Raw genomic sequence first — 26,456 nt, 5'->3', positions numbered from 1 at the left:
GAATTGTCCGTGAAGTGGAGGGAATTGACGGTGAAATGCATGGAAATGACCATGAACTGATTGAAATTGACCGCAAAGTGAATGAAATGGAATTTCAACCATCGACCTGATGGAATCTTAGAAAATAACTAGGTTAGTTGGCTAAAATATCATCTCCTACCCCAAAATCATATAGGGTACATCAAGTAACTAATTTTGGTTTATAAGATATTCTTGTTGAATGAATAGAGAAATAAATGAAAAAAAGAGAGAATTCTTTTTTTATATGCTTATATATACATATTTATATAAATATGTATTAGAGAAAATTGTAGGTAGAATAAAGTTCTCCATGTAAAAAATAAAAACTAAAAACTAAAAAATAAAAAAATAAAAAAATTTGCATAGACTTTTACGGACTACAGTTATGGCTACAGCTATAATCTGTAGCTATATCTTCGATACATATCGAATACACTTCGATTAATCGAAAATTGTAAGATTTTTTATACAAAGTTGCTGGACAGTTTTGGACCTTTTCTGATTAATCGAAAGACATTCGATATATCGAAGTATATATCGAAAGACCTTCGATGTATAGTAGAGGACATATTGAAAAAGCATTGGCTGCGGTTATCGCTACGGTTATAATCCGTAGCCAAAGATCCCAGCTTTTTTTTCCCTTGTTGTAATCCCCACCGCCTTTGTGGGTCCTTTTATGAGGTATGTGTTATATCCAAACCGTCCATCTATTTGGCGAACTCGTACTAACGCTTGGGAAGAAAAATAAGACAGATTTAGCTATCAAGTGGACCACACTGTAAAAGGCAGTGGAAGATTGAACGTCTACCATTGAAACCCTTTTAGGGGTCCCAGAAGTTTTGGACCATTACAAAATTTGTTTTTCCTCTTCATCCATGTCTTTGTGACATTATGAATATATTGGATGGAAAATAAATGTTATGGTGGGCCATATAAAATTTTTAACGGTTAAAATCAATTTTCCCGTTGCTCTTTGTGGTGTGGTCCAGTTGATCTTTGGATAGGATTTTTTTTTTGATAATGCTCCGAAATGATCTCGAACTATGGATGAACGTTGTGGATATAATAAATACGTAACTGTGGGGCCCATGTAACTCTGATATCTTTTGAACCGTTCGTACAATTCGGAGTTCGAGGAGTGTCACCGCTTGTCTTCGAGCGCCGCATATCCGCTTGAAGGAACAAGCAGGGGTATTTTCGACCTTTGGCAAGCCTTCCGTACAGCTCGGGCGTATTCTCGCAAAGGAAAATGAGGTGGGTGTAGTTTCCTAAATGGGCCATAAATGGGTCGTACAGTCGCAAATTTCTCATAAAAAAATTAAAAATTAAAAATTTTAAAAAAAAAAAATTTTTAAAGGGAGATAACTTATGAGAGAGAGTGGTGCCCAAAGCGTGGTAGCCGGCTATCACAACTTTTCAGAGAGAGAGAGAGAGAGAGAGAGAGAGAGATGATGGTACATGACTGGTTTTGGGAAGTATTGCCATATTGCGCTATGGTTGTGGTGGAATTGCTGGACGTGGGCATGACTACTCTCAGCAAAGAAGCCATGTCAAGAGGAATGAGTCATTTCATCTTTGTCCTTTACTCAAATGCCTTTGCCTCTATCCTCCTCCTCCCTTCTTCCTTCTTCCTCCAAAGGTCTACTTCCCTCTCCTTCCCTATTGCCATTGAAGTACTCGCAAATTACATAAATGTCACTTAAATTATCATTTCTTTTGCAGGATGCAGCGTCCGCCCCTCACCTTCCGTCTCCTCTGCAGATTCTTCTTGCTTGCGTTAACTGGGTATGTTAGAATTCTGCCCCTCTTCATCCTCTATTTTACGCACTCTGCACGGTAGACGCCTCTTACCGTCATTTTGCAGGGCCTTTTTTGAATGGCTCTGATCATCTGATGAGGGTGATTTTGGGGCCGTATGCAATCCACAGTCTACACCTATCCAGAGACGCGGATTTATGTGGGGCCCACCGTGATGTTTGTGAGAAATCCACCCCGTCCATCCGTTTTGCCCTCTCATTTTAGGACATGAGACCGGATCAAAACTCAAGTGGGACACATGAGAGGAAACACTGGGCATTGAATAACCACAGTTGAAACATTTGTAGGGCGACAGAAGTAATTTTTTATCAGGCTAAGTTTTTTGTGTTTTCGGTTCAGTTGGAATGACTTTATCAGGCGTTGGATGGCATATAAACATCAAAGTATATTCCTGTAAGGTTTCAACGTTAAGCATTTCCTTCTTCACTTTCTTCTCGTATGGTGCACTTGAGTTTTTGGATCTGGCTTATCTTTTGTTCAACAAATGGACGGTTGGATTTCTCACAAACATAACGGTGGCCCCCACCTAGCTTCCCAAGAACAGCAATCATTGATTATTGCTGTACATGTCTTTAAACATCGGTACTGGTTAGGCATTGTCGGCCACTTCCTCTATTAAAATATAAGAAAGTTGAGTAATGCTCACATGCGCACCTTCTTAGGTGTGCATCTTACCACACATGTCATGTCATGGGCAGAAAATCTGAACGGTCTATGTGATGTAAGCATCCCATGAAACCCAAGGGCTCAACTTTCAACCTGATTCAAAAATCTTGTGGGCCATTGCAAAGAGAGGTAAATCAAGGGAGGAAACTGTTTCCTTTTGTCATGGCTCACCAAAGTTTTGGATTAGGGTAAAAGCTTAGCCTTCTAGGTTTTATGGCGTTCTGCATCATGTAGACCGTTTAGATTTTGTGCATATATCACGGGAGATGAGTTCTAAAAAAGTTCTCACCAGCCTTTTACTGCAAGTTTCCCTTTATGTCTTTGTTACTTACATAAATTGCCTCTACTCACCCGCTTATTAACATTTCCGTAATAAACTAGGGGTCTTTGCAGATTACCTCCTCGATAATAGAGTATTTGCAAATACTCAGACTTTAAAATATATAATTTGCAAATCATTACATTGTTAATTTGTAATTATTGCAAATACTAACATTCCGTTAGTTTCCATAACTTTTGTTCGCAGCCTTAAGAAAATGACAAAAATGCCTATATGGAACATGCCACAAAATTCTTATATATGAGAATATAAATTCTATAATTTTCTTCCTTGTGGAATATACTACAAAATAATTTTAATTTGGATTTTGTTTTTTAGTTGAAAAGAGAAAAAAAGATTTTACGGTAGAGATAGTTTCATCATTTTTTAAGAATATATCAAAATAATTAACAACCGTTAGAATAAACTAAAGGAGTGTCAGTATTTGCAATAACCACAAATTAATGATGTGGTTATCTGCATATATATTATTTTTATGTGGGTATTTGCAAATATATAATTATTTACATAAACCCTAATAAATTAATGAACAAGTTTTATTTTATTTTTATTTTTTTTTGGTTGAATAAATTACCCCTATTCGTCAACTTATTTCCAATTCTGCCATCACTACAACGCACCATGGCAAGGTTTTATCGCCCGCTGCCGCACTTGTTCCATGTTGGAAAGAGTATGGAAAATGCAAATTGCTTCAGGGTGTGTTTGGGCAGTGGGATTAGAAGGGATTAGGTGGGATGGGATTCATATGGTCGTGTGCCTATTCCACTTCATGTTTGGGAAGAATGGAAACGCTTGGAATTAGATTAGATGGAATTGCATTGGGTTCCGTGCCAATCTCACTTAAAGTTAGCAAGTTGTGTAGGTCCCACCATGATGTATGGGCTATATCCACACCGTCCATCCATTTTTTGAGATTATTTTAGAGCATGGGTCAAAAACTCAGGTAAATCTAAAGCTCAAGTGGACCCCACCATAGAAAGCAACGGGGATTGAATACTTACCGTGGAAAACTTCTTTGGGGCCACATAAGTTTTGGATCTACCTCATTTTTAGGCACATGCCATAAAATGAGGTTACAAAACAAATGAACAGTTTAGATATAACGCGTGTGTTATTCTCAGTAATTTCAAATGAGGGTGAGTATATCCATTTAATGTACCACCATATTACAAACAAAGCATGGAATTAATCTTATCTCATGGCAACACGAGGCAATCCCTGCCATAATCCCTGCCATGGATAATAATTATGTTTTTTGAATCCCATCTCACCTAATCCCTTCTAATCCCACCGCCCAAACACGCCCTTATGGCCTAAGCTCTGTGGGGCCTACCATGATGTATGTGGTCTATACATTCCATCCATCCGTTTCGCCGGCTGGGGGATAAAGACACAATTGAAACATTCCGAGCACCATTCACAAGGTAACTCCAACCTGGATGAAAGGAAAACACAAAATCAACTTAATCTATAACTTTTATGGCCCCCAAGAATATTTCAACAATGGCCGTTCAAAATTTACAACTGTGGTCAGTCAATCCCCACTATTTGGTGTGGTCCACTTGAGGTTTAGATCTGCCTCATGTTTGAGTTCATGCCCTAAGCTGGCAAAACAGATGAACAGATTGGATATAACACATACATTACAGTGGCTGCAGGAATCCCTTGCAGTCAGGCTGTTGGCAATCCACATCTACGTGTGGTCCTGTGATTAGGATGCCAGCATGCAAAAATCAGGTTAATCCATTTATTAGCCATCGGTGTACCAAAAAAATCAATGAGTTCAAGAACTTGTTGACAAGGCACATACAATGTACATCTGTGGTCTAGTTGCTGGGTGGATCGGCCTGATTTTTTGTGTATGAACATCTTCATCATGGTGGGGCACGTAGATGTCCCATACACTTGCTAGGTTGAGACATGTGCTATGCGTATGGATTGGAGATGGATGCTTTTTAGGCGCTACGAAACCTGGGTCCTTGCTCTTACTCCGGTGGTAGACTCACAGGAGTTTCAACACCTGGTTGAGGGTTCGAGTACCCATAGGTGGTGAAATCCCACTATGGCGTGAGTGTGTAGGGGTGTGTGTGCATGTGTTAAAAAAAAAAAAAAAAAAAAGACGGTACGAAACCTGCATTGCTATATTGGATCCTGCTCCTTGTTATGCTCCTTGTTATGTATTGTTTCTTCACCTCAATAAATTATTAAATGTGCATTGTATTTGTTTGCCAAAGGATTCTCAGTCTTGTACTTATTTAGCACAAAATCTCATTTTGGGTGCGGTGCATTTGTTTACACCAAATATCATGAAATTTCATGATATTTAGTGCAACCAAACACTCCCTTTATTATTTATTTAATTATTGGATTTTTTTACAGGATTACTATCATGCAGAATTGTGTATTCACTGGTGTTAGTTATAGCTCTCCCACTCTTGCTTCTGCAATGGGCAACTTGATCCCGGCTTTCACCTTCATTCTTGCTATTATTTTCAGGTTCTGCCCTCCCCTTTTCCCCTACCAAAAAGCAAACAATTGTGGGTTTTTTCCTGTTCTAGCAAATTTTGTACCTAGAAATTAATTTAGTATATTCTTGTGGGTCTAATGAATTTGAGGTTATTACTTATTTGAAGGGTGAGACTTTGACCAAACATATAAATTGTTCTTTTTAAATTATTTTTTTAAATGAATTTATAATACTTCTTGCCAACTAAAGAGAAAACAACTGGTGTTTTTTTAGTATTAGTATATATGGATGGAGAAAGGAAGTGGTTTGCAAGATGTGGGAAAGAGGGGAGTAGCTATTATATAGATGTAGGTCTCTTTGATGGAGAGCTTCCCTTGACAAACAGCTTCACCTCATAAATTACCTAAATACCCTTTACTTTGGTTTGAAGCATTTTCCAGGTCCTTTAATAATGCATGCTTTTAATAATTGGAAAACTAATTGCATGCAATTTTCTCCATTGGTTTATCTTGTTATGTCCATATGGTTTACCTCTAGCTTACTAATGAACAAAGAGAAATATTCACATATAGGCACCTGGATACTATCTTGTCAAGTAAACCCATTTTTTCCCATTAAGATACTGGTTGTTAGGGCATCTCTACCATTCAAATGGTTGGCTGCACAATGAAAACCTCTCTTTCCAAAAATCAGTCTAGTAGGCTCCACCTGTGGGCCACAATGTTGGAATTAAAGGAAAATCAATGGTCTGACTCAACATGCAGGTGGCCCTAATGAGCGGATTAGCTTGACTTCCAAGATGTGATCTCTTGTGGTGGGCATGTTCATAACAAAAATAGCCTCTTTTTCTTTAGCATTTAATGTTGAAATGCAAATTATTTCATTAGGGCTCGTTTGGGAGCTTGTAATTGGAGGTAAATGGAAAATAGAATTGGAGGTAAATGAATTGGAAGTAAATGGCTTACATAGTTGTGTTTAGATGCGAGTAAATGAAATGCATTTGAAATCCAAATATTCTGTTTGGATGGGAATAAATGAGAAGAATTAGAATGCATTTGAATTTTTCAATATATTTACAGGAATATATGTGACATTCCAAATTAGCTTTAATATCCCAACTTAGTGTATATATGTGATATTTAATTGTAATAAACCCATTGAAATATATACTTTAGCAAAAAATGAGGAAGTTCCAAGCCTCAGGTAAGCCACAAATGTAAGAATCACAAACAAGCAAGTTGTCGACTTTTTTAACCATCCATTTTTATGGCCATCCTTTAGATGGTTTGGATCATTCTTTTGGTGTGATTTTAGTGATGTAGTTGATCATTGGATTATTTCGAATTATCATTAACATGACACAAGTGTGGCAAACATGTGCATTGCGGCACCTTTGTTTACACGTGCAACTCTCCAAGGAGCTCAAAAAGGCATTTCACCCCATTTACTTCCAACTTCTCTCTCATAGGGAGGATTTCATTTACATGCACCTTTACTCCCATTTCATTCCATTTACATGCATTTACTCCCTTCCAAACACACCTCAATTACCATTTACCTTCATTTACTCCCAATTACACCTACTTACCTCCATTTACTCGTATCCAAACGGTCCCTTGCAGTAATGATGGTTATAAAGGCAATTGTTGTTACAAATACTAGCCATATTGACTTCTTCTTTTTTTGAAAATACCTATTTCAGCCCATAATGAACCATTACAAGCCATTATAAGCTGTTACTGGTCAATTTTTTTTTTGATGGCCGTTACAACCCCGTAACGCATGATGATTACAATCATTACCAGTACGTAACGGCTATAACCATTTTGGAATACCTTTTTAGAATAGCATTAAGGATTATGATTCCATTTACAAGTATCTGCAAGCTATGTAGCCAAAATAATGCTATGCCAATTGACTTCCGTTAGTATCTGGGAATAGGGCGTCAGGCTGCCAGGTTGGGAGAGAGTTTGGTCTCGAGTTGTTGCGCCCGTGGTCCTTAGACAAAGGGTTGAGGAAGTGCTCCGTACCTTAGCGTAGATGTTATAATAGGTCTGTGCCTAGGTGCAAAACCTTATCCTTTGGGAGCTTGGTGCATGCCACTATGGCTTTCCCTGGTAGGCTTAGCACATAGCACAAGATCCTCCTAGTAGAGAGTGGGACTGTTTAGGCAAGTGAGGCTCACCTTGATGAGCGTCTACACATAAATTCTTGAAGTTTGAGTGTTGTGAATTCAATAAGAATGAATCCGAATCACCTCTTCTCGAAATGAGTGGAGGGGGTTATTTATAAGCCTTTGGGGCTCAGATTTCTCACCCAAGAGGTAGTAGACATATGTTACCTAGTGATTGTTTGAGGAAGTAGGAAAGATGTTAGCCCTAGTGCCTACCCTGGCAGTTCGGTGCTAGGGGCTCTGTGCTTGGCGCAGAGGCTCTGTTGAGGAGCGTGCCCCTTAGTCGTAGAGACTCAAAGTAGGCTGTTTGGCACAAACAAATAGTGATGAATTAGATAGGTGAAATGGTGCCATCAGATGCATGAAGACTCATTTTATAGAGTGCAAAACTATATGACAACAAGGTCTGTTGTTTGCATGATATGATGGGCTTCACAAGTGAAAGGTTGGTGGGAAAGATAAACCTGCATGACAAGTCAGCTTATAGATGCTTGTATAGGTAATCACTTCTCATGAATAATGTGTGGGGTTTTCTAGTTTTTGAGTTTTATTTAGGAGTAATGATCCCATACATCATTGTATGTGAACCTTCAAGTACAACACTTTCTTTCCTTCCATTTTGCTTGCACATAACTTCTGACAAGTTCACATGCTTGTAGGTGATCACTTCTCATGAATAATGTGTGGGTTTTTCTAGTTTTTGAGATATATTTGGGAGATGATCCCATGCAAGATTGTATGTGAAGTTTCAAGTACAACACTTTCTTGATATTGTGTCACTCACATATCACATTTGAGCCATTAAAAAGGGGGCTGCATAATAAAAGAGTAACTAGGGTGAAAACTTCGATGGTTCATTCATCTTGCGTGCTACATTGCTGACATCAATGGATAACTGATGCTTTGACCATAGTCGCACAAAACATGAAATGAAGTTGCAATGAGTTCAGGTGTTGGCATGGTATTAAAAAAACGGTTAGTTATGGTCGTTATGTAACTGTAAAGTGGGAGCCGTTTCGCGATAAAAGGTATAATGCTTGTTTTGGGAAAAAAAAAATGGACCATAGCACCTGTTACGGACTAATAACAGTTTGATACAGGGTCAATATATTTTCTTTGTTTATTATTATTATTTAAACTTTTACAGGTCTGAAACAGCTGTTACATCTGGTATTGTAAGCCATAAGGCTGGTCGTTATGATCACTGTTACTGTTATTAAATACCTTGGGTGCTGGAGTGGGAGCGGGGAAGTGCCTTTCAAAAGGTTAGCAAGTGTAAATGGCTAGGAAGCAGGAGCGGGAGTAATGCAGGGGCGTTTTCACACCGGACTCGAGTGGGGTTGCTTGTGGGATGCAGGGGCACGCTCGGGGTGAGCGGCCCGTGTGAGGCGGGCCCCACCCCTGTGAGGCAGGCGGCTCGTGTGAGGTAGTACCCATGTGATTTAGGGCCAACAAGGGGGGTTTGGCTGAGGTCTTTACCCATGAGATGTGGGGCCTGGGCTATGAGATAAAGGGATTGATTCGTCATGCTCTAACAGTTACAGCTTTTAGAGCAAGTGGTTAATTGTCCTGCATCAGGGAGCACAAGTTCAAAGTGGGAGTAGCATCTAATTATAAGAATCATGGAACTAAAACTTGTTGTCAACGTACTTGTGCCCCACCTTATGAGTGGATCCTCCCACATTTAGCTCCATGTTTTCTTCATGGTACGGCTAGCCTTTTTCATGACTTGGTTTTTCTGCCAAAATGTCACATTTGCAGTAAATACAAAGGCTGCATGTGAAAGTTAAAATGGAGTGTTGTATGCGAATATTTCTCTTTAGCTATTCCCTTCCCTGCCAATAAGAAAAGAGATATAGGCTTTGCTTAGTTTCCAGTTCTGACAAATGGGGCCCATTGATTCTTTTAAAGTGTAGGATATCTATGTATGACTGGACATACCATACATAAGTATATAGAGGGATACAAATATATCTGTCAAGATCTGTTATAGATCTCTACAGATCTCCCACCTCTTTTATATATTCTTTTCATTCTACACTCTGCGCTCTACAAATATCCTATACTCTAACAGTTTGCATTTGGTGTTGCTCCCCACCACATATGGATCATGCCCAAAATTCTCCTCAGCAGGGAAGTTCTAACGTTTCAATTCAAATTAGATGGTTAAGAAAATAAATATAACTAATATGAAATATCCACATTCGACTGAAAAGAGTTTTAAGATTGATGACTATGATAGTAGGATATTAGAACATGGGCCCATTTTGGTGTACTATGATCCACCAAGTAGGATATCATGGCCCTTCGTAAATGGTCAACCTGTCAGTGACTAGTTTGTTTCTGTTGAATGAATGGTTTCAGGCTGGAAATGGTAGATATAAGAAGTGCAAGCAGCCAGGCCAAACTCATAGGCACTCTGGTCTCAATCTCAGGAGCATTAATAGTCACTCTCTACAAGGGCCCATCAATCAAGGCTTCATCACCTTCCACCCACGCCGGTCATGATCATTCTGTCCTTCTCTTTCACAAACCTCCTTCCAATTCCTTGGCAAAAGATAACTGGGTACTCGGTGGCCTTTTCCTTGGAACTGCTTCTTTATCTGCCTCAATATGGATTACTCTCCAAGTAAAAGTCCATAAAACCCACATAAAGCACTTATCATTCCATTCAACTCATGAGGACTTACCCATCTGCATTCATGTGTTTTTCAGGCAGCAACTGTTAAGAGATATCCATCAGAGATTACTATAGTAGCTTTTAATTGCTTCTTTGGGGCTATTCAATGTGCAATAGTCTCTCTTTTTGCAGAAAGAGACCCAAAAGCATGGATACTAAGACCTGATATTGAACTCATCTCCATTGTATATTCTGTAAGCAAATGACTAACTTCACTAATATTTATTGGCTTTGGCTAATATGCACCACTGGGGGACTAGAGCTTAATGTGCACTAGCATGGCTTCTCTGTAGGCAGTTTTTGGGAGTGTGCTTACGTACAATGTTCAAACATGGTGCATGCAAAAGAAGGGGCCTGTTTTTGTAGCTATGTTCAAGCCCTTGGGAATTGCAATTGCGGCCATCATGGGTGCTATGTTCCTTGGGGATACTCTTCATCTTGGAAGGTATAGTTTCTCTCACTCTCTCCTTTTGTTTTTGTTCCGACAATGGAGAAGGTTGGGCTCAGCATCAAGTGCTCTGTCCTACAAGTTGGGCTGGCACTACATGGAATATACACAATTTGGTGCTTTTCTTTGTAACTGTACATTTTCCTCATGTGTGTGGCCCACCTGATGAGTGGACTAGCCTTATTAATGGGTCAATGTGTGTTCAAGGTCAGTCTTTTGATTGGCCTGAATCTCGCACACATGTCATGTTGGCATGTATGCCATGATTCACCTCAATCGCTCGTATGTGGAATCCCCAATTCCATGTACCATTTCTCATCCTTGGAACATGGATAAAATTGTTGGCGACGAGTTCCCAACATTGCTTTGTCGCAGTTTTCATGAGTTTATATGGTGGCCAACACCATTGTTCATAAAGTGATTGTTGATTCAAGCAAACCCACAAACACCTTATATGCACAACTAAGAACCACAAACTCCACCAAGAATTGTGTGCAACAAAAAGAAGGAAAATAAATAGAAGAAAAATGCACCAACACACAATTACAAACGACAAGAGACAAGATATACATGGTTCAACATGATGAGGTACATCCACGGGAGAAATGGCAATCAAATTAATCATAATCATCCATTAAAAAAAAAAGAGGTATTACAATGATACCAACGGTTACCTCTTCTTCTCAATGACAAACCCTATGCAACTTTCGTACCGCACTTTTCAGCATTGAAAGGTGCCTTTGGAGATCACTTTGTGTCCCTCACACTCTCAAATGAGAACGTCTCAAATTTGTTTTCCTCCATTACAAATACATAGGCTTGGCAATGGGCCGAGCTTGGGCCCGGATTTTGACCTGGTCGTGCTGGGTTTTCGGATTGGGCATATTCAAAATTTTGATTTTGCTAGAACTACGTCCAGCCCATTGCAACCTTGTGCACACATAGATCTTTACTCTATGACTATATTTTAAGTGTAATAATGATTTTGTTGTCAAATACTAACAATCTTCACACTAGATAGCAAAATCATTTTTCATGCTTTGCCAAAACACCACGATCACATCATCCTAAAGCTTTAGAGAAGTTGGGCTTTGCTCCAACTTCTCTACATGAACCATTTTCATAAACACATTTTTATAAACATATCTGGCACGATCTTCTCAGTTCCTACCTTTATCAACTGAATCTTTCATTGCCGAATGGAGTGTATCAGACCAAAATATGCTTGGTTCTTTTGATATTTAATCATAGGATTCTTTGACAAATAAGTGGTACTCATGTTTGTCACAAAATAAATTCAAACGTTTACATTAAGAACCTACTCACCCATCAAGCTCTCGAGCAAAATTGTTTCCTTGCAAGTCTTTGTTGCCACCTTGTAGACAACCTCAGTCATTCCCAATGTTTTAAATATCAACAATATCAGTTTATATATCCCACGATATATCTTGTATCCCACCTGTGCAATATGAAATGCACATGTAGTACCGATATATCCCACATGTTCAATCCGATGAGCATTTTCAATTTTTGATCCCTATTTTTGTTGAAATTATATTAAATTAGTATCAAATGGTTATAAATCTATTGGCTTTTAATGTTTTGCATGAAAAATAATGAAATTGAAGTTTTGATTTCAATATCCATTGGTTCTTCACGTTTTCTATGTTTTTTTTTTTTCAAAATTTTCCTTCAACTAGCTGGCAATTAAGACTAATTTCAAAGTATTTAGGAGTATTTGATGAAATGATCATCATATAAACTCTAATTTTGAAACTTGAGTGTAGGTGGTTTGATTTTGGGAAAATTTAAAATTTCCACAATTTCTCCCAAATTGTTTGCAATTTTACACTTCAAACATTAAAGCAAGCATGTATGAGGACTGATCTACTGATTTGTTAAGTCTTTGTCAATTATCGGAAAATAAAATTCATTTTTAAATTAAAAACTAATATTAAAAATATTAAAATATTTTTTTTCAAAATTTCCCTTCAACTAACCACTAATTTTGAAGTATTTAGGAGTATTTGATGAAATGATCATCACATACACTCTAAATGTTATGCAATGAATTTGAATATTGTTACATTAGTTCAATTAGACAACGCATAGCTTAAGACCTTATACAAAAGGAAAACTTATGTATTAAGGTTTTTTTTAATAATCCCTAAAGTTTCATTGAAAAATTCAACCATTTTTCCATGTTTTCTCATGTTTCTCAAAAAGTACGATAAATTACTTGATACAAACAATATATCCCGTGCAATAACTAATACGCATCTATATCGCAAGGATGCAATACCTAACGTGATATGATACCAATATTTTAAACATTAATGTCAACTTTGCTTGTAGCTTTGACATTCAACTCACCTACCCACTGGGAAAAAGGAATACATATAGTGTAGTTTACCTTCCTTTATAGATATCTTGGGCACAATTTGCATCCACAAAATCATGCATACTTTTAGATCCTTTGTTGAGGTGGAGAAATTACTTCTGCCTCTCAAATATCCGAGCACCCATTTAGTGGTGTCTTATGTGTCCAGATCTGCCATAACCTGACTTAGCACTCTTACCAAATGTTCAATGTTGTTGATTGGTTTCTTGCACAACATAACAAACATCAAGCTTCCAACCATACTCATATAAGTTACTTGTGCCATCAACCTATCTTCTCCTTTTGGCTTTGATACTTGCTTTGAAGACAACTTGAACCAAGTGTTAGCATAATGGGCCACTCATGGCATCGGTTGATTGGGCATTGGATTCGATGGTTTGGATCACCCAAATTGATTTCAGTTGGGGCCCAAACTAGTGTGGTGTGTAAAATCTGCACGTACACCTAGAGTACCATATATATGTTGATAAAGAGGGGCCAAGGTTTCTCTCTCCCTTGTGTGGGAGAGAGGTGTGGACAAAAACATGTCGGCAGCAAATTCATTGATGGGAAGGATGGAACAGCCGACCAACACCCTATAAATCGACACATGGGTCCCCAAATCTTCCAGCACGAAGGAACCCTTCCCATTGGCATTATGCGGGGAAGAACTGAATGTGTACCTTCTTGTTACGCGATTTCTGTTGACTGGTGTTAATGGTGGGAGGCGCCAGCACGGGTTACAGGTATTCCTTGTTCGTGATTCAATATATGAGATTTGTGAGATCTGGAGTATTGGTGTAATATATGGTATCAGAGCTCACATACATCTGGTTCATGGAGCAAGAGCAACTTGACGGTTGGAGTTTCTGATTGATAATGCAAACCCATCACTCATCCCATCAGAACTCATCTATCATGAAAATCATTTATGATGGCTTCGGATTGCTCAAATCCCCCTTTTTTCTTTCTTGTTTCTCACTGATCCAATGATGGGATTTCCATGCATTTGGGTTAATGGCTGAGATCACATCTCCCTTATTTTCTCTATGGTTTTGATTGTGGTCAGTTGGGGAAACAATGTAGTAACATAAATTCCACTGCACTTATTGAGATAGTTTTCTTTTGTGCATGGTGGAGAATATGGCTGTCATCGTTTTATTTTCTTTTTATAATTGATCTAATAGCAGTGACTGTCATTCATCACTGTAATGGGCCTCTAGTGCAGATTCTGAAAGCACCACAGTGCAATCCTGCTGTATTGGACTGTAGCTCATAGCATTAACCAATTGTCATTGAGCTCAGGAAACAGAATTCGGTTAATCCAATGGTTGTAATTGATCGAACGATTGTAATCGATCCAAAGGATGTAATCTCCGTACTCTTGCCTCATGTTTTGTTGATTAATTACAGTCATAGTGCATCCTTCATACCTAATTTTGCGCATGTTTTAAGTACGGTGAATTGTCCCTGTTTGCATCAATGCACACTTGTAATTTTAAGATGACATCAAACTAGTGGATTGCCCAGATTTAAATTGCACAACTGTACAGGTGGTCCACCTAGATCTAATGTTTCTCCCAGGACACATCATGTTCTATAATGATATATGTGCCAGTCAAGGACCTCTTCTAGGACCATATAGTTTATGCACATGATGCTTAGTATTTTCACCATGCCCATTCACTAAAGATTCATTTTCCCACAACAAGATTATGTGTATCAAGATTGTCATGATGGTCACTAGGCTCAAACAAGCCATCCTAGTCTAGGGCCTTGAATATAATTCTTGGGCATCATGCCCATCCATATTCTAAGGGTCTAACCTAATAAAGTGGCTAGACAAGATTACAGATCAGTGGCCTACATAGCCCTGTTACTTGTCTCTTTGTTTATAGGCAATGAGAATCTCCATTAGGGGCAATGGATTGGGTGGATTCTAGTTTCTAGGGATTGATAGGTAGCACTAGTTGCATGCTCCACTAAAGTGGTAGTGGTTGATGGTGCCCATCAACTCTTAGAATCAAAGGGCATAATGACGTACGCGTCATGCAATAACAATCAATAAGATGGTATTTGTCTCCAAACGGAATAGTGTTCGACATAAATAAGTTACCTATTTGGTGAGACTCAAATGGGATGGGGTGGGCAAGGTGTTCTACAATGGTAACGGTGGCCGTAACGGTGACCACCGTTACCTTTACGATACGGGGCATAACGGCAATTATGGCCCCGTAACGGCCATTACGGTCTCTCTTTTTTATTTTTTATCTATTGAAAAAACCCCTGAAAAACTTGTATCTGCCCTATAATGTTGATTAAAAAGTATGAAAAACTTATATATGTCCTGTAATAGACCATTAAGGGACTATTGTGGCCTTTATAGGGGATGTAACGTGCCGTTAACGGCAATTACTGGTCATTTTTTTCCATAACGGTTGTTACGGCTGTTACGACCTCGTAACGTATAACGGTTGCCACCATTACCTTTACATAACGGCCTTTATGGCACACCATGGGGGTGGGTAATGTTAATGACATGAGATCAAATTTCCTATCTTGTCATAAAGACGTCAGACTATTTGGGATGGGGTGGGTGATGTTAGTGACATGAGATCAAATTGTCCATCTTGTCATAAAGGCGTTGGACTATATGGGCTTGCGTTATTGGCATTCAACCAGCTTCATGTTGTGATAACCATTCTCATGTTGTGATCTTGGCCCAAAGGGATCACAATGATGCACTAGTCAATTGGATAAGGTTTAGCAAAATTTTATGCTTAAAATGATGGGAATTTTCCAATGTGAATCTAAATCATTCTTGTAACAGTTATGCTTATCTCACTCATTATCTTCTAAAATTAATTAAGCACTGGTTCTTTATACCATTGAAAATGTGATGCATTCCACTTCTAAAGGTGTCTTTAGGGTCACATCCTTGAAAGAGAACTACTAGTGAAATAAGAAAAATTATTCTTGTATGCTTTGAATCAAGTTTAATTGATGCATCTGAAAATTCATGGTGGATTAATTTAGGAGCCACCATTCACGCTTCGAATTCCATGCAAGATTTAGAAGGAGCCATCTGATCAGCTTAATGATGCAGAGCACTACATTGTCATGGACAATAGCGCTCAGGCGGTAGTTTAGGCTATAGGGGTCCATAAGTTAAAGTTATAGTTAGGATATTATGGACCTTGATAGCACCTTTTATATGCCTTCTATTAGGCACAATTTGATTTCTTTATTGCGTCTAGACGCTAAAGGATATACTTTTTTTATATATATATGGAAAGTTTGTATTGTCGTGTGGTCTAGATATGATTAATCTTGTCTCATTAGTGGATAACCTATATCAGTTAGACCTTGATAACTTGTACCTCCAATTAGTAAAATAAACGCATGTGAATGAGAATATGAATGTTGGGGTAAAGAGAAACTTGATTAAGGAGAACTCCATCCAGTCTATTTAACCATCCAACCTTCCATCTACACATCCATTGATATTACAAAATATCAACAACACATTATATTTCACCAAGAAATCATCGACAATTGGAAAGGAAACAAAAGATAGTGGTCTCAATATCGCGCATGTTGCGATATCAATAAGATCGAGATATTATCAATATTATCAATGACAAATTGAACACTACATATAACCATGTGCCCATGAAAAAAATAAAAAATAAAAAATTTTCTAATAAACAAAAACTTGACGATATCAATACATTGGTGATATTATTGAAATATCGTCAATGCACTTATGATACAAGCATTACTTAGAATTTACATAGTAAAAAATATTGGTGATACATTGGCAGTATTGATGCATTGGCAATACAAGCAACACCTAGAATTTACATAGTTGAATATATTGGCGATTATATTAGCAATATTGATACGTTGGCAATACTTAGTGATACATTGCTAATACCTTAAATTTCTGATACTACCAGCATTATTAGTATTGTTGAGCTAGAGATAAGGATGATATCGGAGATAACTCGAACACTGATGTTGATGATATGCTACTAGCTAGCAATGATAAAGGGTTGATGTGTGATGTCAAAATGTTTTTATCAAAGAACTTCAAGATGATGGATCTTAGCAACACCATTTGTCATTGGTATATAAATATATTGTGACAGTTTAATAGGTATTTTGGGATTGTCTTAGAAACCTACGTTGAAAGGATTTTTAGTAGATACAGCTTGTAGAATTGTGCAATAGGCAAGGCTTTTGTCATCAAAGGCAACAAGTTTAGTCCCCTACAAAGTCCGAAGAATGATTTTGGAAAGAAAAGGATGTTGGATATCCTTATGCATCTATAGTGGCGAGCATTATGTATGCACTAGTTTGCACTTGACTTGACATAGCCTTTGTAGTTTGAATGTTTGGGAGATACTTGATGAATATAGAGACGGACTGTTAGAGAGCGGCAAAGAAAGTAATGCAGTATTCGCAATGGATAGAAGACTTTGTGCCCACATATAGACAAACTAATCGGTTGGATTTGATTTTGTATATAGATTCAGACCATGCTAGGTGCCTCGATAATAAGAAGTCTACATCTGGATATGATTTCATAATGGTTGGTGGAGCTATTTCGTAGAAGCGTTGAAAGCAGAAGCTTATAGCTTCATCCATCATGGAAGTGGAATTTATCACCTGCTATAAAGCCACGTGTTAGGCGATATGGCTACATAACTTTATCTCAGGGCTTCAAATTGTGAATTCAATTGTAAAGCCGTTGAGAATATGTTGTAATAATTCTACAACGATGTTCTTCTCTAACAATAATAAAAGTTTGTCAAAGTCAAAACACAGGCATAAAGTTTTTTGTTGTAAAGGAAATGATTTAGGATCGTCTAGTGTTTATGGAACACATTAGCATGGAGCTGATGGTTGCAGGCCCACTAACTAAAAGTTTACTTACTAAGTCATTCAAGGGATTGGTGATGGTGAGCAATATGGGAATTGTTAGCATTGAGCAATATGGGAATTGTTAGCATTAAAGATGTGTTTCATCGGTGGGAGTATACAGATATTCTAGCTATATGCACATTTCAGTTTATCTAGTTCAATTAACAACTTCGTTTATGGCATTAAGGATTTTGTTCTTCTTATCGTTTGATGTGCAGTGTTGAAGTAATTGAATGAAATAATTTGGTTTTTTCATTTGAGGCATAAGGCATCTCTTGATAGAGATTGCAGGACCGCTTGAAAATATGCATGCCTGATACATTTAACATGAGATTTTCATATCATGCACCTACGCATGAGGATCCATTATCGCTGAGAGTGCTCATATTTTTAATAATACTTGGTCCCCAATTTGATAAATGTGGTGACGATTGCCTTGGTCCCATATCGTTGGCTTCAATAAACCAATTATTTTGGGTACCATCCATGATCCATTATAAGATATCTGAAGGTTTCGAGCTTTTAAAGTACGTACTAGATATATAAAATCTATTTAATATAAAACAATACCATGAGTAGTCCAAGTGGGAGAATGTTGGCATTATAGGCCCACTTATGGCATCAAGTAATGGGGCATTGGATTGGATGGTTAGGTTCATCCAAATGGGCTTCAAGTGGGGCCCACAGTAGTGTGGCATATACAATCTGCATATACACCCTAGAGCACCTGTTTACACCTGGCCGATCACAGCCAGATTGAACGATCTAGAAGATGCCACATGGCAACCATGCTACACTTGGTGGAGGTGAACTTTAAAAGAATGAGTTAGAGACGTGTACATGTGAGAATATTAAATGTTACAGTTCTATTAAAAGCAACTCTTTATAAAGCAAATCCCATCATAACAAATCTTTATCTAGCATTTAATGCTAGAGTCCTATCAAAAGCAACTCTCTCAGATGCTAAAGCCAAGTGACGTGAAGACTCCAACAAGTTTATTATGCGGGAGTCCAAACTTTGGTGAACTCTCCTATTCACGACCGAAATACCAAGAGACGTGATCTCTTGTATACTTGATATGATACGATTGGCTACGCTTATGATATTTGCGTGGCTAACCGACCAAATTTTTCACGATGCTAAAGATTGCGCACGACCACTGCCTCTCTAAGCTTATAAAAGCAGTATTCGACATGGAGATTTAAGCCTTCACCATACAACAGATCAATCTCTACATCGCAATCCTGCCTATCATAGTTTTAGCTTCTTAGCTTAGATATTCCACTTATGTCCAACCATATTGCAACAAATCTGGAATCCTTAGTTTTAGTTTGGATCCACTTTGATGTTTAATTCAAATGTGTGGCCACACGTGTGTGATTAGGAATACTGTCAAGCATGTTAGGGTCTCAAATCGATTGAACGCATGTGACCCCAGACGTCAAACTAGCCGGATAAGGATCAGACATGTGAAGGTTGATTTGATGCATGGCCACACATGTTACGAACGGCTCAAATTTAGTCAATGTGTGCAATTATAAATGGTGTCGGGTGTGCTAGAGTTGTACTCGACTCGAATCAATTGAATGCTTATGACCCTAGGCACCAAACTGGCCGGATTAGGATCAGACCTGTGAAGGTTGATCTGATTGTTCAGCCATCAATGTTATAGCGATCAGGTGACTTAGAAGGGGAAGGTTAGTCCTTCAAAATGGGATTTATTTGCCTTGCGCTAAGGACTTTTCTTTCAACAGTGATAGCGTATCGTGTTTCTTAATGAATTGATAATGGATGGAAAAGATTTAAAATAAGGTTGATCACCAATTTTATTGATTTGCAAGTAAGAATAGTACAATCAGCGAAAGAAAACTAAAATAATCAGAGAAATAAAAATAATTACCTACAACTACCTGTGTGGACAGAACAACCAAGGTGTGCAGTTTGCAAGACATGACTGGTGTGATCTACCTAGTAAGAACTCGGTGATCGGTGGGATCCAACGAAGGAGTCGTGGATATTTAATGTACTCCTAAAGCATACTGCAACGATAGTGCTAGATAATAGTGGATATAAGCTAAACTAAGGATTCTAGACTTGTTGCAACATGGCTAGACAAAAGTTGAATATCTAAGCTAAGAAGCTAAAACTAGGAGAGACAACATTATGTTGTACAGATTTATTGGTTGTGTGCGGCAAAGGCTTAGAGCTCTTCGTCGAATGCTAGTTTTATAGGCTTGGAGAGGCGTTAGTCGTGCATAATCTTCGGCATTGTGAAAGATTTTGTCGGTCGAACATGCAAATCTCATTGATTCTCCACATAAGCATAATCAATTGTATGATGCCACGTGTATAAGAGATGATGTACGCCTCTTATTATTCCGGTCGTGCATAAGAGAGTTTATTGGAGTCTTTATGTCATTGGATTCCTACATAGGAAACTTGTTGGAGTCCTCACGTCACTTAGCTTTGGCATATGAATGAGTTGCTTTTAGTATGACTCTAGCATTAAATGTTGGATAGAGATTTTCTTTGTAGAGAGTTGCTTTTGATAGAACTCTAACATTTAGTACCCCCACATGTACACGTTTCTAAGTCGTTGTGAAGTTCACCTCCACGTGTGGCATGACAACCACATGGCATCTTCTGGACTGTTCGATCTGACCATGATCGGCCAAGTGTAAACAATGCCCCCACATCTCTCTGCATTCGAAGAATGTGAAGAGACGTTGAATGGGTGTTTGACAATTCTTCGTCTAATTGCCCATTAGGTAGAGCTGTACACGAATCGAGTTAGCTCGGTTAGCTCGCTCGACTCGACTCGAAAAAGCTCAATTCGACTCGATTCGAAACTTAGCTCGAGCCGAGTCGAGCTGATTTTTTTAGCTCGAAAAAATTTCGAACCGAGTTCGAGCTTGACTCGACTCAACTCAAATCGAACTTGGATCGAACTAGTTCGGTGACTCAGTTATTTTTATATTGATGTTGCTCAGCAAGTATTTGATGAAATGACTCAACGAAGTGTCGATTGGTGGCGAGGAAGGTATGGATATAAAACAAATACCCTTGTATGTTGTTTTTTATGTTGCCTACTGAGTGTTTGATGAAATACTTGTAAACTGAAGCTACTGTTTTACAATCCGTGAGAAATTGAAGGTGCACTCCATGTGTTTGAGAAAATGTCGCAAAGGCTCGATCTTGGCTCGAACTCAACTCGAACTAGCCGGAGCTGCTTACTAAATCGAGCCAAGCTGGCCAATTAGGCTCAAGGACCGAGCCGAGCCGAGTTCAAGCTGGGTTCAACTAGTGGCCGAGTTGAGCCGAGCTATGCCAAGGTCGACTCAGTTCGACTCGTGTACACCTCTACCGTTGGGAGGACCATTTTAGTTGTTAAATCTTCTCGTCGGCTATTAATTTGGCTGTTTTGGTTGAATCGGCCGTGAAATCGGACATTCTGCCTGTTAATTTGACAATTCTAGTCGAAGTGGCCATTAGGTTTGTCATTTTGGCCATTAATTTAACAATAATGGTCGAATCAGCCATTAGGTTGGTCGCTTAGACCGTCATTTGGAAAAACATCACGGCCGTTAATTTGGCAATTCTGGTCGAATTGGCTGTTAGGTTGGTCATTTCGGTTGTCATTGGCTGTTTGAATTTTCTTTTCAGTCACTGTGATCGTGATGTGATGTTTTTCCATGCAGCCGTTGTAGTCTTGGGAACTTTCTTGTGTTTGGCCATGGTGGCCTTGATGATTCTTCATGCGGCCGTTATAGTTTGCTTAGGCCGTTGCGTCGGTCTATTGCATAAATCTTGTGACAACATCGTTCATATAGCACATGCTTTGGTGGTATATCTTTTGGCGGATTGTCTTCGGAGGAATTGGCTTTTGATGCGGACAATGTGGCCAAGGCGGTTCATCATTGGGCTTATCTGGAGCACTATGCCAGTCAGTCGCATAGACTTTTTAGCAGCATTATTCACATAATACATGTCTTTTTTTTTTTCTTTTTCTTTTTTTTCCTTTACTTTTTTTGGCAGCAAGTTCCGAAGTAAGGGAAAGAACCATTGTTCCATCTTACATATTTCTTTTGACTTCTATTCCAATAATTTGACGTGCTAAACCAAAATCCTTTATCTCAAAAGCTTCATGTAAACAACTTTGCAATTACCTAATCTTGTTCATGTCCTTGCAAACCTTGCATATCATCAACATATAATACCAAGATTAGAAATTTATCATCATGAAAGAACTTGATGTAAACATTCATGATCATAATTGTTTCTTTGATACCCATGGTGTCTAACATGATTGAGTTAAACTTCTTGTACCATTGCTTCGATGCTTGTTTAAGCCCTTAACAAAATGTTTTTAACTTAAAAACATGGCGTTCTTCTTATTTGGCTAGAAGTTCCACCTGTTGCATACACACCTCTTTCTTCAAGCAATACAAAGAAAAAATTTATTAAAAGAAAAGGCCAAGCCAGAAAATAAGGAGAAAGCCATTTTCATATCCATATAAGAAAGCTGTCTTCTCATCCATTTGCTAAATTCTAGATCAAACACAACAAGATACACATGCACTAACTGAATTGAAATCAACTTCACCATCAGAGAAAAAAATTCAATGAAGCCAATACCTTTTGTACAAATACCATGCTATTAGCCTATCCAATGTTTCAAGCTTGCCATTGCCACTCTTCTTGATTTTGTATATACTATACCCATTTGCATCCAACTACCTTCACCCCTTCTGTAACTTCACTAAATCCAAGTATGGTTTCTTTAAAGACAAAATATTTCCTCTTCCATAGCCATCTCTAATTTCAGCATCATTTCCTTTGATAGATTCGTGGAATAAACTTGGTTCTTCACCTTTGGTTATCAAATTTCTTCATTTCAAATCAATTACTAGCCATCTTTCCCCAATTTATCATGCAAAAACCTTGGAGCATTGATACACTTGATATCACACACTAACAATATACTTTTTGAAAGGCAGAATGCAAGACCTGATGATGTAACACTTCGTATGTTTGCAACAACCAAACCCAACACTTACTTCCTCAGGAGAGTTGATTGATATCTGATTCTACTGGACAAAATTGGATTAGAGAGAGAACAAGGTAAAGTCTCAATGAAGATACACAACAATTGAAAATTATGGGTGTGTTTGGATGAACTATCTAATTATAATAAATTGTCTATACATTGTGGTGGAGGGTTCTCCAACTGCTTAAAATGTGCAGTCCCTCAATGCGAATGCCGATGGAAGGAAATTACAATAAGGTTACTCACATCACCATCATCATCTTGTTTCACCTATTTGGCATCAGCTACATCCCCTACTGGTAGTGGTGGTGCAACCATATTATAATTCCTTGTCATTCATATTAATGAGGATCTAGCCTTGCAGTCAAGTTACTGTCTTTTTGGGAGTTAGCTTTTCACTATTAATGCTTGAAAAGATTATTAACTCTGATCAATTCCTCTTGATAAAACTGATCACTTGCAATTTGCAAGAATATATAGGCGATGTGAGAGATCTATAGCAATCTATAAGAGATATATATATATATATATATATATTTTAAATGGATCCATCCATATATCTATCTATAATATGTACAGTTGTACATAGATATCCTATACTCAGTTCAATTCACTTTTACATCTAAAGACAGACAAAAAGTTTGTTTCACTCCATTGTTAATTAACAATAACAATTGACACTGAAACAAGCTTTTTAGGATCGCTTTGAAGGACGAGAGGGACCCGAGATCAATGTCCCTAAGATTGCTACACTCTCACACCTTTCATGTCTATAGCCTCTGTTTTCATGGTTCCATATACTGTTTTTCCTGCTCCATCCTACTCATTGTCCATATCAGTGCCTCAACAAATGTACAGTTCCTTGAGTCTCCCAATTCCCAAATGTTTGGCCCACCATTAATCTGATGGCCCCCACTGTGCATGGGAGAGGCCCCAAAATTTTCACATGCTAGAACAAACTAAGGGTGGATTGGTTTCTACAATTATCAACCTAACATTGGAATTTTGGCCCTTCTTCCATTGATTTTGGAACATATTTGCATTTTTTAATTCTCTACCACCCCTTACTAGGCCATCCACTGGAGGGTCAGGATCATGTCTGGGCAACCCAAATCCATGGTGGGGCCTATCAGATTCAAATTGACATTCTGGATCATGAACCATCATTGCAGGCTTGCAGCGTAACTGTATGATTTGTTATAGGGTCCTACATTCAATTTCAGTTTCCCTCTCTAAAATTGCGTCCTTGTATATGTTCATGTACAAATGGAAATGCACAGATGGATATATTATGAAATCTCCAATTAGAAATACCTGCAGCTGTATTCTTATTGTATGTTAGGCAATCTTCATATTTTCCTTGTTGCATTTTCTTTTTCTGTCATTGAGATTAGGTATTTGATTCCCTCTCTCCTCTATTTGTTCCAATCATTGTAAAGGATGAATACATAGAAAAAAAAAAAAAAAAAAAACTTTCTCCAAAATTGGTTTATTGGTTTTATCATGGTATCAGAGTAACTGATCTGAGGCCTTTGATTTTTATTTTTATTTTTTCAATCACGCCATTTTTTCATCGTCTCAGGCATCATCTCTTACCGTCGCTGATTGGAGGTTTCCTGATAGGATATAAATCTTTCTTCTTCTTCTTTTTTACCAGTGTGATTGGTGCTGTGATAATAGCCATTGGATTTTATGCTGTAATGTGGGGACAAAGAAAAGAAGAAAAAAAGGACGACGACAAGAGAGTTGGTGGATTGGAAACATCATCGACACAGAAGGTCCCCCTCTTGCCAAATTACTTTGAAAATTAGATTTTTATTTTTTTTATTTTTGTATAAAAAAGGGAAGAAAATATCTACACAGATCAGCATGAGCCCGTTTCAACACCGAGGTCTTGGTATCGATTCCCTAATGGGGGTGGCTAACAGTGAAGTGTGAACTGACAGTGGGTGTACTAACAAGCTAACCAAAAAAAAAAAAAGAAAAAAAGATCAGCAGGAGCCTGGTAATTGTATGAAATAAGCATTGATTTAGACAGATTTTAACATTAATGAATAGTCATTGACCACGATGCTTGAGAAAAAAGTGGCTACCAGACTGACTATTTATTCCTCATGATTTCAAAAGGGTAGGAACTGAGGAGAGGAATACATTGAAATCTAGCCATGATATAAGAATCCAGCCACAACCCAACCAACGTACTAAACAATACAGCTCAGTGTGGTGGGCCTGCTAGTGAAATACTTAGGGGTTTAATAGCAATTATTGGCCTCGAAAATTCCACCCTACTGTAACACAACCATTAATTGTTGGATACTGCTGAGTCTCTACTTGTCAGTGCTATGTGGACCCTACGGTAATGTATATGTTTTATCCACTCCATCCATCTATCATTTTATCACATGAGCCCAAAATTGTGGCAGATTCAAATCTCAGGTGGACCATACTACAGGAAACGGTAGTGATTGAATGCCAACCATTAAAAATTCTTGGGGGCCACAAGTTTTGGATCAAGCTTATATTTGTGTTTTCCCTTCATCCAGGTCTATGCGACCTTATCAACAGGTTTGGATTGCAAATAAACATTAGAGTGGACCTTAGATTTTAATGGTGAGCGTTCAGTCACCACTATTTTCTTGTGGTGTGGTCCACGTGAGATTTGGATCTGTTTCATCTATGGGTTCATGCCCTATTCAGACCTGACCTGGTTCTTTGAGGGAGTGGATTAGGTGAGACCCCGGCCTCACTCAAGATGGTCCATTCCTTACGCTGGAGCCCACCTTGATCTGTGTATTATGTATCCACTACATCCGTTTTGCCACATCACTTCAGGGTGTTGTCTAAAAAATGAAGTAGATCGAATCATCAAGTGGACCATACCATAGGAAACAGTGGTGATTGACTATTAATGGGCTGCAAAAGTTTCCGATCTAGCTGATATTTGTTGTTTCCATTCATCAATGCTTATGTGATCTTATCAATAGATTGGATGGCAAATAAACACCACTTAAACATTAAAGTGCGCCCTATGATGTTTTCAATGGTAGGGTATTCAATCATCATTGTTTTCTAGAGTATGATCCACCTGATAATTTGGATCTTCTTCATTTTTGAGATCATGCCCTAAAATGACGGAAAAGCGGATGGACGGGGTGGATACAGAATACATACACCAAGGGGTGCCTAATCCCCTTCCTTCTGCAGCCCAGGTGCACCCTTGTAATAATGAATTGCTGACAAGGGTAGATGATACCGTTCTAGAATTTCATAGGTTCGGAGCTGCGCCCAGCGCCTTTTCAACTGACGCCTATTTCCTGCCAAAGCCTTTCGTGAGAAGTTCTTATCCAAGAATGATAGGTAGGATCCAATGACATGTTTGTGAGAAATCTACCCTGTTCATCTGTTTCGCGTGTTAATTTTAAGACTTTCGGAGAAAAATGAGGTGTTAATTTTAGGACATTCGACCAAATAATGTGGTGGATTCAAAAC

General features: G+C 38.3%; 1 protein-coding gene across 4 annotated transcripts; it reads left to right on the top strand.

Annotated features, from left to right (window-relative positions):
* Positions 1-1,403: 1,403 nt before the first annotated feature.
* LOC131255483 (WAT1-related protein At5g40210) lies at positions 1,404-24,984 on the top strand. Of its 4 annotated transcripts, none has more exons than XM_058256220.1 (7): positions 1,404-1,660; positions 1,744-1,806; positions 5,225-5,341; positions 9,850-10,051; positions 10,201-10,359; positions 10,459-10,610; positions 24,550-24,984. In XM_058256220.1, exons 1-7 carry the CDS (start codon positions 1,470-1,472, stop codon positions 24,776-24,778), a joined length of 1,113 nt encoding a protein of 370 aa, XP_058112203.1. In that variant the 5' UTR covers positions 1,404-1,469; the 3' UTR covers positions 24,779-24,984. The 4 variants fall into 4 exon arrangements, with proteins under 4 accessions (XP_058112203.1, XP_058112204.1, XP_058112202.1 ...); XM_058256221.1 differs by having other exon boundaries at positions 9,850-10,114; positions 24,625-24,984; XM_058256219.1 differs by having other exon boundaries at positions 9,850-10,114.
* Positions 24,985-26,456: the final 1,472 nt, after the last annotated feature.

The sequence above is a fragment of the Magnolia sinica genome, chromosome 9, assembly GCF_029962835.1.
Source record: "Magnolia sinica isolate HGM2019 chromosome 9, MsV1, whole genome shotgun sequence".
Lineage (NCBI taxonomy): Eukaryota > Viridiplantae > Streptophyta > Magnoliopsida > Magnoliales > Magnoliaceae > Magnolia > Magnolia sinica.
The sequence above is the reverse complement of the archived record's forward strand: the minus strand, read 5'-3'. Positions and strand labels throughout refer to the sequence as shown.

What these genes read in the sequence shown, in the direction of transcription:
- LOC131255483 (XM_058256219.1), top strand. Translation starts at nt 1,470, where the DNA reads ATGATGGTACATGACTGGTTTTGGGAAGTATTGCCATATTGCGCTATG. An exon ending in TCTTCCTTCTTCCTCCAAAG is followed by an intron (nt 1,661 to 1,743) that starts GTCTACTTCCCT and finishes TTTCTTTTGCAG; the next exon opens with GATGCAGCGTCCGCCCCTCA. An exon ending in CAATATGGATTACTCTCCAA is followed by an intron (nt 10,115 to 10,200) that starts GTAAAAGTCCAT and finishes TGTGTTTTTCAG; the next exon opens with GCAGCAACTGTTAAGAGATA.